At 43.1% G+C, this 17323-nt stretch overlaps 1 protein-coding gene across 2 annotated transcripts in view; it reads left to right on the top strand.

Annotated features, from left to right (window-relative positions):
- SDK1 (sidekick cell adhesion molecule 1) overlaps nucleotides 1–17323 on the top strand; it is a 393889-nt gene that overhangs the window by 343937 nt on the left and 32629 nt on the right. The window contains exons 35-37 of one of the 2 annotated variants that reach the window (XM_035340049.1): nucleotides 392–451; nucleotides 2235–2336; nucleotides 17015–17130. In XM_035340049.1, the coding sequence (XP_035195940.1) occupies nucleotides 392–451; nucleotides 2235–2336; nucleotides 17015–17130 (278 nt within the window). The remainder of the gene's footprint in view (nucleotides 1–391; nucleotides 452–2234; nucleotides 2337–17014; nucleotides 17131–17323) is intronic. The other variant, XM_035340050.1, reaches the window with a different exon arrangement.

The raw sequence follows: 17323 nt of genomic DNA, 5'->3' as shown, positions 1-17323 counted from the left end.
CCTGTATTCCAGGTCTTTACCCTGCAGCTCCTCATGTTCTGAATTTTGCATGTTGAGAAATAAGAATGCAATACAGTGTTGAGAGTTTCCCCCCTAGAAACTGTTTCCTTTTCACTCATTTATTCTATTTAATGTGGGAGTCAGAACATTTCTGTGTTGTATATTTGTGAGATACTCTTGTTTGAGGAGGAAATGAAAGAACCTGTGTGAGTGAGATGCTTTTGATGTGTTACAAGAGTGATGTGTTTTTATTGCCCTTCAAGGTATAGTCCTAAAGCTCAAATTGTATATGTGTGTGCTGCATCATTTGCCTCTGTCTCTGCTGTACATCATTTGCAATAACTGTTTCCTTGCACTGTAACAAGCTTTCTGCTTTGCTTACCCTGAATAGCCCAAAGCAGCTTCAAGACAGTGAACAGCAGCTCTGCATTAACGACGTATGAATTAACACGTAAGTGCACATTGCCTTTAGATGAGACTCTTTTTAATGGCTCAAAATACAATATAGGCAAACTCCTATGGTTCTCCTCAGTGGATCTAGCAGAAATCAACACAGATTAATGATTCTGCTTTCTTGAGTTTCTTTTTCTTTAAGCTTTTGCTTTCCCTACATCAAAAGACATTGATGATGCAAGTAGGTAGCTGTTGTAAAAATGTGGCTGCTGGGAAGGTAAAACATTATTGACTGTAACAACCCAGTATTGCTGATGCTAAATGAATTTTGATTTGCTTGCTACATATTCTGCAGTCCATCTGAGTTTAGCTGTATCACATCATTAGTCTTATGATTCAAACATTGCAATGCTCAAGCTTTCCTTGGAGTATGAGGCCAGTTTAGAGAGGGCCCAATGAATTTATATCCGTCTCCAGAGGTGTTTTCAATTGGAAATGAATAAAATAGCATTCGACAGAGTTAAAAGGCAAGTTGCTTTGTAGTGATGATGGTTCACTAGATAGGTTTTGCCCAAGGCTTTTGAGTCACAGATTGTGATGGGCTAAAAAAAATATGAAACCCTATCCCCACTGAAACTTGCATGCATGAACTCTCATATGTTCCATTTTCTTCCACATCCAGTTAACACTAAAATCTCCCATGTGGCTTTTCATGGCAGCGATTAAAGTTTCTCTGTACAAGCTGCCTAGCACTGTACTTCCAATCAAGAGCTACATATCTTTTTTTATATTATTTATTTATTTATTAATGGACTAGCAAAATGTTAGTGATGTATTGGGTATCACTTACAGTATACCTGAGACCAGGGAATGATGCTGAACTTCGTGTCAGATAAAGGAGCAAGACACATGCACGCACTTCTGTGAAACTGGAACTTGAAGACCCTGTATAATAAGACTTATTAAACCTTACCAAACTAGTGACATAGTATAACAGAGATAAAGGTACAATGTGATTCGTAGATAACAGAGAAAATTCATGGCAAAGGGAGGAATTTGGACCCTTGGCCATGCATGTCTTAATCAATTCAATGATCATTTAAATACAGCAATTTATAGTATCGATCTCTTTCCTACTTTAATTTCACTGTTAAATATTTTTAGATTATATTTTGTTTCTGATAGGATTGATTCTTTCATCCTGGAAATGCAAAATCTGAAACTGCTGAGCTGCTGCCTCATCTAATGATGTTGACACGGTTCTACTCCACCCCTATTTACATTGATTAATTACCCCCATCTCATTTTGTTTTCTTGCTTTTTTCACACTGCTTTCATTCTTGTACCTCATCTGCAAGAGCAGTTTTTATATACCAACAAAGAAATTGGTTGCCTAGTGGCCAAACGGAGCCCACACTTCAAATTCTCCCCAGGTGAAAGTCCCTGGGGTTAGGCAAAGGCTTGAAGCCATGCTCTGTCCTACCAGTACAGGAAATCAAAATGAGCTCAAATGGTAAACGTTCAAAGCAAAGTCCTGCCTTTTCCCTGTCACCAATAATGACCTGGAGATGTTCCCCTAGCTAGTTACCCGTTAGGACGATCCTTCTTACTGGAGCAACAGAGTGAAGAAACACTGGAAAATCTTGTCATCTCATTGCAAAGATCTTTCTTAATTATGCAATTCTGCTTTGATGTGTGTATTAAGGAAGGATGGAAGTAGTGCACTGTTCAAAGGCTGTATTTCATGGGAGAGGTGTGGTGATAAAGAAGTAACAGTATTAGAAATGTCAATAAAGTAATATAGGGTAAGTAATAATATTTAATATAATTTGCATTTTCAGAGTTGAAGAAATACAAGAGATATGAAGTGCTGATGACTGTGTATAATGTAATTGGTGAGAGCCCTACCAGCCCGCCAGTGGAAGTGTTTGTGGGTGAAGCAGGTAGGTAAAAAGAAAATAATTTATTTTTTTTACATACCAGCAAGTTCTAATGTTCTCCAAACATTGGGAAAGGGCTGCTTTGAAAAATTGCACAGGCATGATCACGAGGTTTTCTGTAGCGCCCTCTCCTGGAATAGGTTGGCTCTGACGGCTTCTTGCCATTTGAAAGCCAGATGGCCTACAAGAATGAGAGTAGAGGGTGCATCTGAAAGAAAGAAGAGAAAATCTTTTTGGAGTCGCAGGAGGATGACTGTTCATACCAAATTAGCTTGAGGGGAAAATTGACTCAAGTTAAAGAAGTAAAAAGTAGAGCATAGGAGAGCCACAAGGGAAAAGAAACAAAACTGAAAAACAAGGGAGAGTTGGAAAGCTGGCTCTTTTATTTTATAGCTCTGTAGAGACATTGCCTGTGCCCCACATCTTGCTGTATTTTTATACTCTTGAAGTCAAGAAGACATTGTGTCCGGTTCAATGCTAGCTCTGGAGTCACAGATGATGATTACTCTCAAGAACATGCAGACTTTCTATGCCTGCATCCAGCTTCTACCAAAGCTGTGTTTCAGTGCACTACTCATGCCATTACTTATTATGGTTGTAGTGCATGAATTCAGGCTGTATTTCTGAAGTGTAACTGGCTGATCAATTTTAAATCCCTCCATTGGAAGGCCAGAGGCAGAAATCAGGACAAGAGAGTTAACTAACTTCTTTGAATGCTTTGTGGAACAGGTGATTTTGCAGAGCACAGATAACACACAGCTGAGCCTGTTCTTCTCAGTAACTCTAGCTGAGCAGCCAGCGCAGGACTGGAATAGCTGATGTCTTCCTCACAGCCCCAGTGGCAGTTCGGTATTTACGGTGACCCCAGCTGGAGAGAGGCTGGTGCTGAAATAGTTGTTAGTTATGGTATCAATTTCTGCAGCAACATCTTTTGAAGCTTAAAACAAGAATAGGCAGCAGCATGCACCCTCCTGTTGTTCAGTCTGCTGCCGGGAACAAATCTGATTGCACTTTTGTTCTTCTGTCTCAAGGCTAGGATGTAAAAGTTATCAAACTCAGTGCTAATACATTTTGTTGTTATTCATTAAATATATTGCTCAAAACTCAGTAAAGCACAGGTTGTTTTTTTTTTTTAAACTCTGCTTAACCTTTGCATTTCAAATAAGGTGTACCAGTCGCTATCTTTCTGAAAACATCATAAATTAATCAGAGCAGCATGGTTCTGGAGAAACAGTTGGCAATATTTACATTTTTTCTAGTTTGCTGCTGCTCCAACTTCCTTCTGTAACTGCAGCAAAGGAAGCCCCAAGTGGAGCCAACTGTATCTGGCTTCAGAATAGATTTTTGTTTCAGAACTAAAAATCTCACTGCTGCAAACTGAGCCAGCAACTACATTTCTACACATGTAGACAGCAAAGAAAATCAGCTGGGGAAAACGAAGAGATGCTGGTATATCATGTCTCTCTTATTGTAACTCAGGGAACAGAGCACTGGAAGGAGCAAAACTTGGGAGGAAACAGATATGCAGGAGACCTTTCACAGGCAGGCAGAGCTGGTGTTTCTGAAGTTGTAGCATGACTCAGTGCGATTTGTAGAGATCCTGGATTTACCTCTGGTTCAGGACAATCTGGATTCATGCAGTAGAAGTGATGAACGTAGGAGCTTCCTGCAGATTTTCACACTTGTTGTGCGAAGTTACTATGCTTTGTTATATAACTGCCTCTTCCACCTCCAGAGCCGACTGTGATTTATACTGTGAGCAAAGTGATTGGAGCTGGTATGGCAATTTAAGTTTTAAATTGACTTGTGACACCTTTGAGTTAAAGTGTGCTGTGGAAATAGTTTTTGTTATTGTTGTTTGCTTGATGTTCTTACCCGTGGTAAAGGCAGTTAAGTAGCAAGCTGGAAAAAATGGGTCTGCTTAGCTTTGATGATGGGTCACCCATGTAAAAAATAGAGAAATCTTTCTCAGTAAACAACAGATGCTGGCAATGTGATCATAGCACAGCACACAAAGTAACTGAAGGGGACCAGCCCCGGGAAGACCCTGGATAATTTAAGTCCAAATACTGTTAAATGGTGCTTTGTTCTGCTGTTAGAGTTGCAGTGATTCTGGTAGGTGTGAGAAGATTCCTTTCAGTTGTAAAAAGGAATATACAGCATGTGCCTTAGGGGGGAATGTGCTGTATTTAAGCCAGCACAGTGAAAATACCCAACTCTGTTGAATTCATGGTGTTTTGAACAGCATGGAGCATCCAAAAATCATACTGACAGTTGATGTGCTGTGCAGCATGAGAACAGTAAATGACCCATCTCTGTCCAGTGCAGCCAGATAATCAGTGCAGAAGAGGAAGCATCCACAAATCCTTCCTTTGCTCTTGCCCTCTCCCTTGTTAGATATGAAGTTGTCCAATCGTTGTACCTGGATTTTTACAGTAAGAACTCAAGTGAGCAATGGAGCCCCCTAACAAACTCAGAAATAAACAAATAAATACACCATTAAAACCATCCTTCTGGCAGTTTTGCAAATCAAACAAGCAAAAAGTACCAGAACGAGGAGTTTCTTTCGAGCACATTGTTCAGCCGTACCCAAACCAGCATCCTCCTCAGGCAGCTCGTGTGCTCAGCTCTCGTTTGGCTCTGACCAAGGGGCAGGGAGAGATTCTGGGAGCTCCATGAGAACAACCTGCTGGTAGGCATTGGGCCAGATGTGAATGGCAGCTCCTGTATCCTGAGCAGCCAGGTAAACTAAGGGGCTGGATGCAAGCAGGCTTTGTTTTGTTTTGTTTTGTTTTGTTTTGTTTGCTATAGGTGGACCAAAACTTTCCTCCCAGTAGTTTTCTCCCATAAGATGAAACAGCCCAACAAAAGCTCCATTTTGTGTTCTGTCTGGGTGTCTGCAAAACTCCATGATGGGGAGGGAAAACCTTCCCCATGCCAGGAGTCCAGGCAGGGACTGTGCAGTGTGCGGGAGTGCTGCGCTGTCTGGTCCCTCTGAGCAGAGACGGTGCTGTCCCCACCTGCGTTGAGCCACTGAATGCCTCCCCTGCATGGCCAAGAAGCTCCATGTAATAGGTATATAGGTTAAAAAATAAAAATAAAAAATAATAATAATAATAAAAAGCCTATTTAGATCTGGCTGCAGCTCTGCCCTGCTCGTTAGAGAGCCACGTGCAGCTCCTGACAAATGACAGAAAAACTGAAAGCCGCCACTTGCAGAAACGAGGAAGGGAGTTGCAGCCCCTTCGGCAAGCCCCCCTTTCGCCTTGTTAATTCATTTAACAGTTGAGCTGTCAGGGACTCCAGCTTTGATTGGGAAGGCAGTGAGTGTTCAGCAAGAGGCTGGGTACTGATAGTCGTCCCAGCCCTAAATGCAGCTGCTACCAGAGGTGCTGTTCTGCTTGACTGAAATTAAGACTCTGTTAGAGCAGCCACTACATCAAGTGCATTATTTTACCAGCTTGCTGTCGCTATCTGATTGTGTGGTGGGCTCTGGAGTTCAGGAGGCTCCACCACCTGCATTTTAATTAAACAGAAATCACAGGTTTGGGGCACGCGTGCTTCACCTAATTTGGGATAGTGAATAAAATGGAAGGCGGCAATACAAATCCTGCAGTAACGAGCCTGCAGCCTCCAGTGCTTTTCCTATATACTGCAAAGCTGTTCTGGATGAAAAATAATGGAATTCATAATTTCTTCCAGCAGCTGCTGCTGGAGGAGAGCGTGTGTGTGTGGAGAGGAGGTAGCAGAAGGGGTGAAGTACGCTGAGAGATGCTTGGCTTTGAACAGGTTGTAAATCCATTCGTGTGGAGAGGGGAGTGATGTGTGTCATTATAACTGATGGTGACATTGGTGACCTTCAGAATTCACAAAAACTGATGAGGCTGGTTTGTTGTTCTTTTTAATAATGTTCTTTTTAGTAATGATCTCTGAGAGCTCATTTTGCTGAGGGAAAGGGAAGGAGCAAAGAGCTGGGAAACGGAGATCCCCTTCTAAGAAGTCCTCTGCTGAAACGCCGCTTTGGTTGCTAACATCATCTTTCGGAAAAGCAGGTTTCCTATCCGTCTTGCCTTCATCAAAGTGAAACCATAGCTTAGAAAGGAACAGGAGTGGGACAGAGGGATGACTGCTTCTCTTCTCTTACACTCTTCAAAAACTTGAATTTAACCCTTGATGCGAAGCTTGCAAATGCCAAAGTATTTTCATCTCTTCCTGCAGGCCTCGTTCTTGTTGTGTGTTTGTACAAAATATCTTGCGTGGTCTCACCTCCCTGTTCTAGGTCACTTCTTGGAGAAGGGAGTCCCTCAGCACTACCTCGGGCCCCCTTTCTCTTACAGCACGGAAGCTTTATCTCCTTCTGTGCCCCGAACGTAGCTGAGAAGATGCTGTACGGAGAAGTCCCCTGTGCCTCCTTGTTAACAGCCTACAAGAAGAATGACAGCATTTCAACACATTAGAACTGGCAGCTTCAATCAGTCTGCTGTGGCCCCCTTGGCTGTTTTCTCCTATCTGTCTGGGACACGTGCGTTCTGCCTCTCAGTGGCTGGCTGTGCCTATGCAGATAGGCTCCGCGTTGCTGCTGGCACAGCTCGAAGAACTGGGTGGGCATTTCCATCCCAGACTCCGCTGGAGGAGGGAAGAGAGGGATTATCGTGGCCGTTTCACACTGCAGTCGTCTAAAACCTGTCAGCCTAGGGACAGTATCTTCCCTTGATAAACAAAAAGGAAGGGAGGAAAGCTATTGGAAAGTAGTATAATAAAGAAATCATTGGTTTTGCTTTCTTCCACTTTAAACAAAGGGATTGACCTTCCTTGGCACTTTGGAAGTGCCAAGCCTTTGATACGTTAGGGTATTTGCATTTTAATTTTTGACAATTCTGAACATCATTAGAAGGCTACTTTGGGGGGATGGCAGGGTGTTGAAACATTCATTTTACTTTCCCTTCATCTTCAATATAAAAAATCTTGCAGAGCTGTTGCAATAACAGGCATGTCCTGCTCCAGGCTTGACACTGGGTTTTCATCCTGTCCCCAGTGTCTTTCTCTCTAAGCCACTGAGCTCGGAGTTAAAGATCCAAGCGAGGTTCACCAACAATGTGCTAAAAGAACAGAGTAAAAACAGAGCAGAGCAAGGAAGGAAAACTATAGGAAGATGCTGGGGGGAAAAGAAGTGAAGAGACCTTTCCCACTCCAAACAGGATATAAACCTCTTTTCTGCTTCTCTTGCGTTACTGGAAGCCATTACAACTACAACCCCTAAATCCCACCAGCACTCCCTTTCAGACAGCAGGATCAGCCACTGGGTAGATCACATCAGTATTTTGTGGTGTATTTTAAACTCCAGACTCACTGTATACATGGTTCCCACTTGGGGATTGTCTGCAGCTAGTCCAATTTGGATTTGTTGTTCCCATCACTGCTCCACCGGTGGTAATAGCAGTGTAGATAGCACTCAGTTGCATTATCTAATCCTGCAGGGTTATGACAGCATAGTAAAAAATAACAAACTAAAGCGTGCCTACATTAGAGCATTAGTCGTTGCTTGTTACCGGTGGAGCTGCTCTGCTGGGGAATTATGGATATGAATTTTCTCGATAAACCTTACCTCCATTTCCTACTCCAATTGGCTATTTTTCAATGGTAATTTTAAGTTCTTAATTTGTGTATAGAGGAGTGCAGAGGTTTCAGAATTAAATTTCTGAATTTGGTAACTTAGCTCAGTAGCTGATCTTAGAACGGTAAAACAGAAAGTAACCGTGCCAGTGTGAGTCTGTGGAAAAAGTGTCCTTAATGTCAACATGTCAAAAAGACATCCTTGCAGCTCTCTGGAGACTGAAATCTAATGTCAAGGCAGAAGGAAGCAGACTCTAAGTGGGAGTCATACTGCTGTCAAAGCAAGTTATTCTGCCATACAGGAAAAGGAATTTTAAGAGAATTTACTAGAAAGTAGTGGCCAGATTGAGACATAGATTTGATGGGTTTATTTGACATCTTTAATTCTCCATTGATGATCCAGAAGCTCCCTAAAATGATTTGCAGTGTTTTCATGCTGCAAGTAAAAGCTGAATGTGCGCCTCATTAACAGCTCATTAAGTTGTTAATATTGGTCATAAGCAGCCTTTGGTACAGCACAATGCTTTATACAGTGCAGCAGCTCCTGCTTAGCTCTGGTTTAATTGCCTCTTTTTATCACATCTCAGTGTGGGAAAGATGTTTCTGTCCAACCAAAAATCTAATCAGGTTTTGATCAACTGAGCTTCCTTATCTCTTCCACTGCTATTGCTGGCGTAGGTGGTGTTGGGCTGCAATTGCCACACGAAGTTTTGCCCAGATGATGAACTTCTGTCTCACAAACCCACCAATTTGATGTCGATTTTCAGCACTGACCGTAGCCTGAGATAGACATACTATCTGTGCTTGAATTCATCATCAGGACTCCCGCCTTTGTTCTGTAGCTGGTGCAAGCAGCAGTGGGAGCGATAGGACAAATTGGCCGTTCACAGTTCTGCTGCGGTGTTATATGGCCTGTGAAGAGCTGAGTGCGGGGACATCCCTGCACAGAGGGCAGAGGGATGAGAAGTCTGATCGTGTATGCAGAGCCTTACTGAGCTGACAGCAGAGCTACTCCATTAAAAGCAAAGGAATTAACCTTCCTTCCAAAAACATGAGCAATCTGTAATAAAGTAAAACGGACCATAAATCGCGCTGGTAAAGAAGTGGGGAAGCCCCTGGCTGATAACTCATACTCAAGCAGACCCAAGCTAGAGTTGGAGTATGTTTGACTAAAGGGTTATATTTGCAGCCAAATCTCTGTTTATTCTAATTGCACAGTCCTGCTCTGCTTGTTTTGCTTCATCCTGGGATATGTGAGCAAAATGTAGGTTTTTTCACACAGGTCTCAGCTCCTGTGGCTTTGTCTCCTCTGGATGGCTTTGCTGTGAAGCCAGCTGTAGAGATGCACAGTTGGTTTTCTTTTCTGACATCTGTTTGCTGTATTCATCGTCAATCATGGTACTGGAGGCATTTCAGGTTGACTGTTGTAGACTGAAAGCAAAAAAAGTTGCCATTCTTATTATGAAAGTATGAATTAGCAATATTCTAAAACATTATGGCCACAAAGATCCAGACACTAACATGGTGTCAGTGATAGAGGACCACACAGAAATGGATTCACAAAATACTGTGATTGTAAAATAAACTAAAAAAACTTTCACTCAGAAGTTTAGAAGACAAAAATTTAGACTCTCTCTCCCCAGGACCATGGGATTACAGTCCTCAAAAGTTTCCCGGGGGTTCCCTGACCATTGCAATCTGTAAATCCTAAATTAATCCCTCATTGGAGGTCAACTATACGACTTGCTTCAAAAGCCACAGGGAAAGGTTATCTCAGTGGCAGATCTCACCTGCTCAGTTTGACTTTTTTTGATGTGGCTTTTAACATTTGGGATATGGCAAACCCAGTGGAGATTCACCCCAATTATTAGATGTGTTCTCCTGACTTTAGCAGAACATAAGGAGTTGTTGGTGCTTATTAGGCTGTAGTAGGTGCTGCTGTTAGCGAACACTAAGTGGGTGCTTTTGTCTGCTGCCATGAATTTGTGGTATTATGATATTAGAGTGTGGGATTAACAAGTTATAATGAGAGGAACATGAGTGTAAATGGCGGAGGAGGAGTCTCAGGTATCAGCCTGAGAGATGGTCTGAAGTGGGTAGCGTTGCTGCTGTCTAATGGACAGACTTTTTAAAGAGAACTGAGAGGGGTACTTTCCTAGGTGGTGCTGCTCCCACTCCTGGTCCAAGTGGGAGAGGAGTCGGGCTGGAGCACCAAACACTCGGCAGTCCTTCACCACCTCGTGCGTCCTTGAACAACCTTCAGTACCTCCTGGAGGGTTAATCCTGCGCTCATCAGAGCTGACGCTGCTCCTAGTTACACAACTTTCACACTGGGTTAGCTCCACTCGCTTTAGTGGAACTAACCCTAATTTACATCGATGTGAGAAGGGATTTCAGCGTGTGGGTTTACACCTGTGTGTTTGTTTGTGCGTACCTAATGCATGTCAGACTCTTGCTGTTCCTGCTCATGGGTCTATCTCTGCTGACTGATGGGCTGCCTTTGTGTGAGAATTTCCTTGTTGACACAGACAAAATAGAGAAAAAAAAAAAACATATTTTATTATTTTCCCCTTCCCGTTTTAACCACCTGTGTGCCCTTTCCAGAGGCAGTCTGACGGTTTTGTAAGGGCTTTACTTCTGGGTCGGTTGTTCTCGGTCTCTTGATGGATAATCTCGGTATGCAATGTGATAGCCTATTTTAGGTTTTTATTAGCTAAGTAGAACTGTGGGCTTCAGCAAAAGCCAAGAGTGTAGCTTTTGTTTGCAGGGTCTATTTCACAGTACTGCTCTATAGCGTGCGCCTTGGTTTAGGCGTTGTGCTGTGAACACAGTAACTTTTCCACATCACTCAGATCATGTCTGCCTCAGGAACATCCTGGATTGCACATAGCTCATTGGGAAAACTGAACTCTGTGTTAAAAGATCAGCAATCACTGCACCAGTGTTTTCACCACTGCTGGAAGAGTTGGTGAGGGAGAGGATGGGAATTACTTCTGCTTGATTCACTTGCCAGTTTATAAAGGTTCTTCATGAATAAGTCATATCCGTGGAGGTTTCCTCAGAACATGATTGCCTCCTTAGTTTGAAAAAATTGCATTGGCAGATAACCTCCTAGAGTCTGGGTCCATAGAAAGAATACCCATTTCTAGTCCTTGTTTCATTTCAATGTTTTTTTCCAATACGTGTGGTGAATGTGATCTCTCCTTCTTTAACCACCTGCATCCCTCTCTATACCTCTCCAGAAGGCTGACGATACGCCTAGACGATGTTGGGAAGCCTCCCAGTGCTTAGCAGAGAAGCTGGGTGTGTTACTCTTGGATATCATTCTCGGCTGCTTTTATTTACACTTTTTCGTGACCTTAATACCCTTAAAAATGTGATGTGGTGAAACATGGCTACTGCACAGCACATAGTATCCAGGTGGGGGCAAGTCTTTGCCTACCCAGATAATATGGTACAGAGGAAAGTAGTGGTGGGTGCTCTAGGTTCCTCAAATCCCCATCCTGACAGCATTTCTTTCTCCTCACCATCCCTTCTTTCCCACCAAGGTAGATGTGTCTGTCTTTCTTTTTTTGCTCGATTAGACTGTGCTCCCTCTTCATCAGTGCTCATGAGGGTGAGAGAGTTCTTCTTCAGGTTAGTCTTGTATTGACTTCTCTTGGTCTCTTGTACACTAGGAAATGTTTCAATTTCTCTAACACTGATCTATGCAATCTTGTAAATCAGCACATAATTCAACACCCTGAAGAACAGGTTATTTCCTACTTAGAGCCGGCTGTTTGCAGCTGCCCTCCAGTAGGAGGTTGGGCTTCTCAAAGGTAGGGGAGATCAGAGAGCTCCTTTTCTCAGACTTGGGTCAAGTTTCAGGGTGACACAAGCCTGTCGAGGCTGGTAACTGGCAGAGCACTAGGTTTTGGTGCCAAATTGTGATGCCTGAATAAGAGTAAGAGCATCATCAGGTCCAGTGTTAGCAAACAGAGTTGTGTCAGAGGGGTTAAGGATGTCAATATGTGTGCTTTTGAATGCTTATCTGCCTGTCCTACTGCATCTGAAGTACATCCGAGTAGCCCCAGAAAGAGCAGCCCTTGGGGAAAAAAAAAAAAAAAAAAAGAAAAGGGAGAGAAAAAAAAGTGTGTACTTCTATCACAAAATGTAGCCTTGCTTAAAACAGGCAGAAATTGGTGGGAAACATCTTTTACATTCTAAATATAGCTTGTACTGCCTTGTCACAGCAGAAAGCAGCTTCACAGTTGCTGTTTTTGAAGCACAATTAACTAATTGTTATTGAACTAATCAGCATAGCTCACACAGCATTCCTAATGGCACAGAGGTACTGCCGCACAGAGGAAGCGTTCCTCGCTCCCACCTTTCTTTCACAGGCACTGTAAGAAAATGGCCAATAAGCACAGAATGCTTTTCTCTCATGCTGCTTTTCCTTCGTGGAAGGAATGACTGCAAACATTTGCAAATACACCCCTTTGTTCTTTCTCGGGAGGATACCATCCTTGATTTTCTTCTCTAAGCCCAGACTGCAAGAAAGCCTCTTACATTTCCCTTTGCCCATTCTGCTGATCAGCCTCAGCTGTTTTATCTTGTGACCTTCTGTTTGTTTTGTTGTGTTTGGCTTTTTATAATCCACTTAACAGTTGCTTATCTCTGCCATAACTTGAGGGCAGCGGCTGCAGAGGGAGCGGGAAGGATCTGTTCTCCATCCTACTGCAGGAACAGAACTTCAGTGCAGTGAGGCTGGCTTTGGCCAGATGTTAAGGAAAACAAGTAACCCAAGAGTACGTTTTAAGAGTTATTAAAATAGACAGAGTCTGTGTGGGGATGGCAGAGGAATTTGGAAAGGGGTCAGTGGCCAAGATTACACAAACATCTGACCAGCAGAGCTGAGCCCAGTGTGATGCAGGAGGCTGGATTGTCTGAGCCCTCTCAGGATACTTTCCAGCTCCATTTTCCAGAACCGCGTGTGCCAGGAACCAATGTGTAAACCTAGGAGGTGCTGCGTGTGCGTGCTGTAATTGTGAGCTTATGCTACATTAAATATTGCTGCATCTTCTCTCTTGTTGTAGGGAGAAGGTAGATAAGATTACAGATGATATGCTAGAACATGCTCCAACCACCCCTCCATTAGAATGTGTAGACATACAGATTAGAGGCTTTTAGGGCCTGGAGCTGTCTCTTTATTCTGTGTTTATGCAACACATTGTGCAATGAGATTCTGGCCTCTAGGTGCTAACACCAAAATGCAAATATATTGATTACTAGGGAATAAAAGCAGGCATGTTCACAAAAGCATGCTTTGATGAACTGGAGGGGGGGGGGGGGGGGGGGGGGGGGGAATTCTTGCTAGATAGAAAAGGATCAGAGGTCTTTATAGAACAGAAATTTGCTTGGGATTGTTGGAACTGTGGGATCAAGCTGTTGCACAGAAAATCTTTGGTCTCTTTCGCTGCCCTTTTTTTTTTTTTTTTTTTTTTTTTTAATCTGCATGTTTATTTAAATGGCATGAGTATTGGGGCATCTTGTCCCACACTTGTCTGTGAATTGCCTGACATAATACTGGCATTATTTAAGTAGTTAGGAAGACAGTAGAGAAGTCTTTCGCTACCCAGAAATTTGAGCAGATGCAACAGCAGCAAGGAATGCTTTATAAAAACAGTTATTAAGTTTACCAGATGAATCACACGGATTTGTAGCCTACTTGTGGCAACTGTCACCAAGAAAAGGAACAGTACTTTCATATTGATGAAAAGCTCGTGGTGCCGCGCAGCCCAGAGAGCAAATATCCCAGGCAAGCAGAGAGAAAAACTAAGGTGAACCTTCTGTGGTGCATGGAGATCTAGTGCAGAGCCACTGGGGATTTTAAGCACCTTCTCTTTAAAGGTTATAAGCATTTCCAAGCTCAAATTGTCTGCAGCATGAGCAGAGGCTCTTCAGTTCAAGTGCAAAACGAGGACAGTGATAAGTTTAAATTTGGATTTAGATGTGTAACTTTTTTAATGCATCCATTTTCACTCTCTCGTTGCTCTAACTCCAGATAGACTTGTCTTTTCACAACCGTGCCAACATCAACCCAGTCCATAGCTGTTATTTTTACTAATTACTGTACAAGGCTTTTCTCCTTACATTTTGACTGAGAGTTTCAAGGAGATTATCTTAAAGGTGAATTGAAATCTGATAAGAAAAGAAATGTTTGCAAATATCTGCATGAAATTCCAAAGCAAGATACGTGCAGAGAATTAGATTTAACGAATGCATACATATGTTTCAGGGAAAGTGAAATGCTTTCCACCTGCCATGACCTGAATTTGGACCCTCGGGGGTCTATGTCATTCCTGCTATAGTTGATAATGTCACTAACACCTAAAGCAGTGTGAGGTATGAGGCTTTAACCTCGCTTTTTATGTATTAGTGATTTCAAGAGCCATGAAAAAAAAAAAAAAAAAATCAGAGCTCAGTAATCTTGAACTGCATTCCTAGAAGGTAAAAGGCTTTTGAGTTCACATTTAAAATGCATTCACTTTTATTGGCACAGGCTGTCCATACATTCAGTGAGTGGTTTGGGGTTTCAAGCAGGTAGAGTCTTTAGGGATGTGTTTCTTCCTTTTTAAAGTATTTCATTTCACTGTTAGTGTAATGTGCTGTGTGCACAGAGCCGCAGCAAGAGTAAGCATCACTTTTCTGCTGTCCCTTGCTGTCAACAAGAAATCTGTGCTTTAGGAGGGACACATCAGCCTTTGAAAGTTGAACACAGGGACAGACTCACAGGGCACAAAACCAACACAATTTGCATGTTGTTGAGGCTCTGGGGTGTTGAAATGTCTTTTTTTTTTCACAGTCTTTTATTTTTTATTTTTCCCCTCCCATCAAATTTTCCACCACCATGCCAGCAAAAGTGCAGTTCCAGCAGCGAGGGTGTCAGTGGAGAGTGATCACTGGCAGTTTTTAACCATTGTGTTTCTTAGACGTGCTCTATAAAAAGGATTTGAGGAAAAATGGTGTTTTTGTGGCAGCAGGCTGCACACGCCGGCTCTTCTAATGGTCTCAGCTTGGAAGCAGCAATTGTTCCAGGCTGGTGTGTAGGATCCAAAGAAAAATGCTATTGCAGACACCGCTTCAGACCTGGGTATTGAGAGCACTTTGAAGCTGTCAGCTCAGGACAGACAGTAGTGTCACTACCTAGAAAGAAAATACATCGCTAAAGTGATCCATTTTCCTGTGATTGTACATATTCCTGTTTCCCTGAGCATGTCATCATCTGCAAATCTCTGAGATGTATTTTCAGGTTTGTATTACGTGATTGGTTTGGCTTTGCACTCTGATATGAGCTATGAAAGTCTCAAAATCCTGAGATTCTTGGTCCTTAGCAGCACTACATTGCGGTGAATGCAGCCAGCAAGCCAGCTAGCTGCTCCCTTTGATACCCCAGAGGAACAGAGGAAGGCAGGGCAGCAATTAGACGAGAGCACCCCTGTGAACAAGCCAAACCTATGTTTTACTGACAGTCATTGTCACCTCCTGCGTTCGGTACATCCAGCCAAAAAAAGAAACAAAAAAATATAACAAACAAATAGTTTTAGCTGAGCACCGGGATAATGGCTATTTTCAATTTTGCCTTTCACATTTTAATTGTATGGCAATAATTTTGCAATAGAGTTGCCGGTGGCAAACATGCAAAAGACATGAACTTTATTTATGTTTTGGATTATTAATGTGGCTGTTAAAATTCCTCCAGTTAGTTTTGATTGAATTGTTTTTTTGTGCGATTCTGTCGTTTAATGGAGCGGTAAATAAGAATTTCTGATAATGAGCCCAAGCATCTGTCACAACAACCTGGCGCTGGTTATTAACATTTCCATTAACGGCAGGGTGGGCAGTGATAATATGGAAACCACACAGTTAGAACAAAATAAATAGTTGGTGTCAGGCTGAGTGGGTGTTAATTACTATTTTATTTTATAACGCTGGGGGGAGGGAGTATCGGTAGAAAAGTGTGACTTATGAAGGTCATTCTCTCTAAAGAAGGAAGTCTCCAGAGGAACAGATAACCGGGGCTATCTTACTTGAGTGGTGAATGTTTTATCACTTCTATTTATGGCCCATAAACGGGCAGAGAGAAAAGAGGCAGCTCTCTCAGGTAGGCTGGGTGAAGGCTGCAGTACCACGAGCACAGAGAAGGGGGAAGCGTGCCCTTTGTCCTGCCTTTCCCTTCCCACTTCTGGAGTTTGAACATGACACGCTTCGGCATCTCTCCTGTAAACAAAACGTGCGGTTTTGTTAAGATCAGCTGGAGGCAGAGGCAGCGGGTCTGGAAAGCAGACCTTGCTAGCCACCAGGGAGGAAAATCCACCTGCACCGAGTTGGATCCCAAAAAAAGGGAAAGCTGGTGTGACCCAGGTGCACTCAAAGGAAGCCAAAGATTAGTTTTCTTGCACAGCACAATGCAAAGAAGTGCCACCAGGAGCCCAGGAGATCCAGTATGTTTATGTGTAGGTGTAATGAAATCCGGGCTAACAAGTAGCAAGCTAAAAGACATTCTGTCATACATAAAATATTAGTTGAATCGATTAGTATCTGTTTTGGGAGGTGGTTTTCAACAGCATTTTGGCCCTCATTCTCAGGCTGCTACAAAGGCCTGTAAGAAAGGCCAGGCTGCTGGTGTGAGGGGACTGCCTTGCTCCCACAGTTTCTTTCAAGACTGTTGTTGAGGAGCCCAGCGTAGCTGCCAAAGGCAAGCCTGATACATTACCACAGAATAAAGAAGAGATTCGCTTTTATTTCCCAAAGCTGCTGACAGGATTGAGTTTATTCACTGTCTAACCCGGTCTGTGTGAGACAGAGCACCGCGCTCTCTGGAGGCCCAGCAGCTTCTTGTTCCACGCACGCTGCTGCTTTATACCTGAGACTTCCCCGCGATGCTGACGCCTCCAGGGCCAGCTCTGTTAGCTGGCTGGTGGCGTAAACAGAGCCTGTCCTGGGTCCTTCCGCAAATGGAACATTGCAGCCTGGATATGAACTAGTTCTGCTTGTCACTATTAATTCTTCTGTCCTCCTCTCTCTAGCTCCAGCGATGGCCCCACAGAACATCCAAGTAAACTCCCTTTCTGCGAGCCAGCTGGAGCTCACCTGGGACCCTCCTCCCGCCGACAGCCAGAATGGGAATATACAAGGCTACAAGGCAATACTTCTGCTTCTGCTGGTTTCATTTGTCTTGTTTGGCTTTGCTCTTACTTGTAAGATAGCTCTACAACTACAGCTGCCCTCACTGCACGAGGCAAATTAAAACAGCATTCAGACTGTGGTGTGGAAATGGCACTGTGTCCTGAAATCTAAAGAAAGAAAATGAGGCAGGGGAAAGGGGGGAGAAAAGG

Source organism: Oxyura jamaicensis, chromosome 14, assembly GCF_011077185.1.
Source record: "Oxyura jamaicensis isolate SHBP4307 breed ruddy duck chromosome 14, BPBGC_Ojam_1.0, whole genome shotgun sequence".
Taxonomy (NCBI): Eukaryota; Metazoa; Chordata; class Aves; order Anseriformes; family Anatidae; genus Oxyura; species Oxyura jamaicensis.
This window is presented reverse-complemented; position numbering and strand designations above follow the sequence as displayed.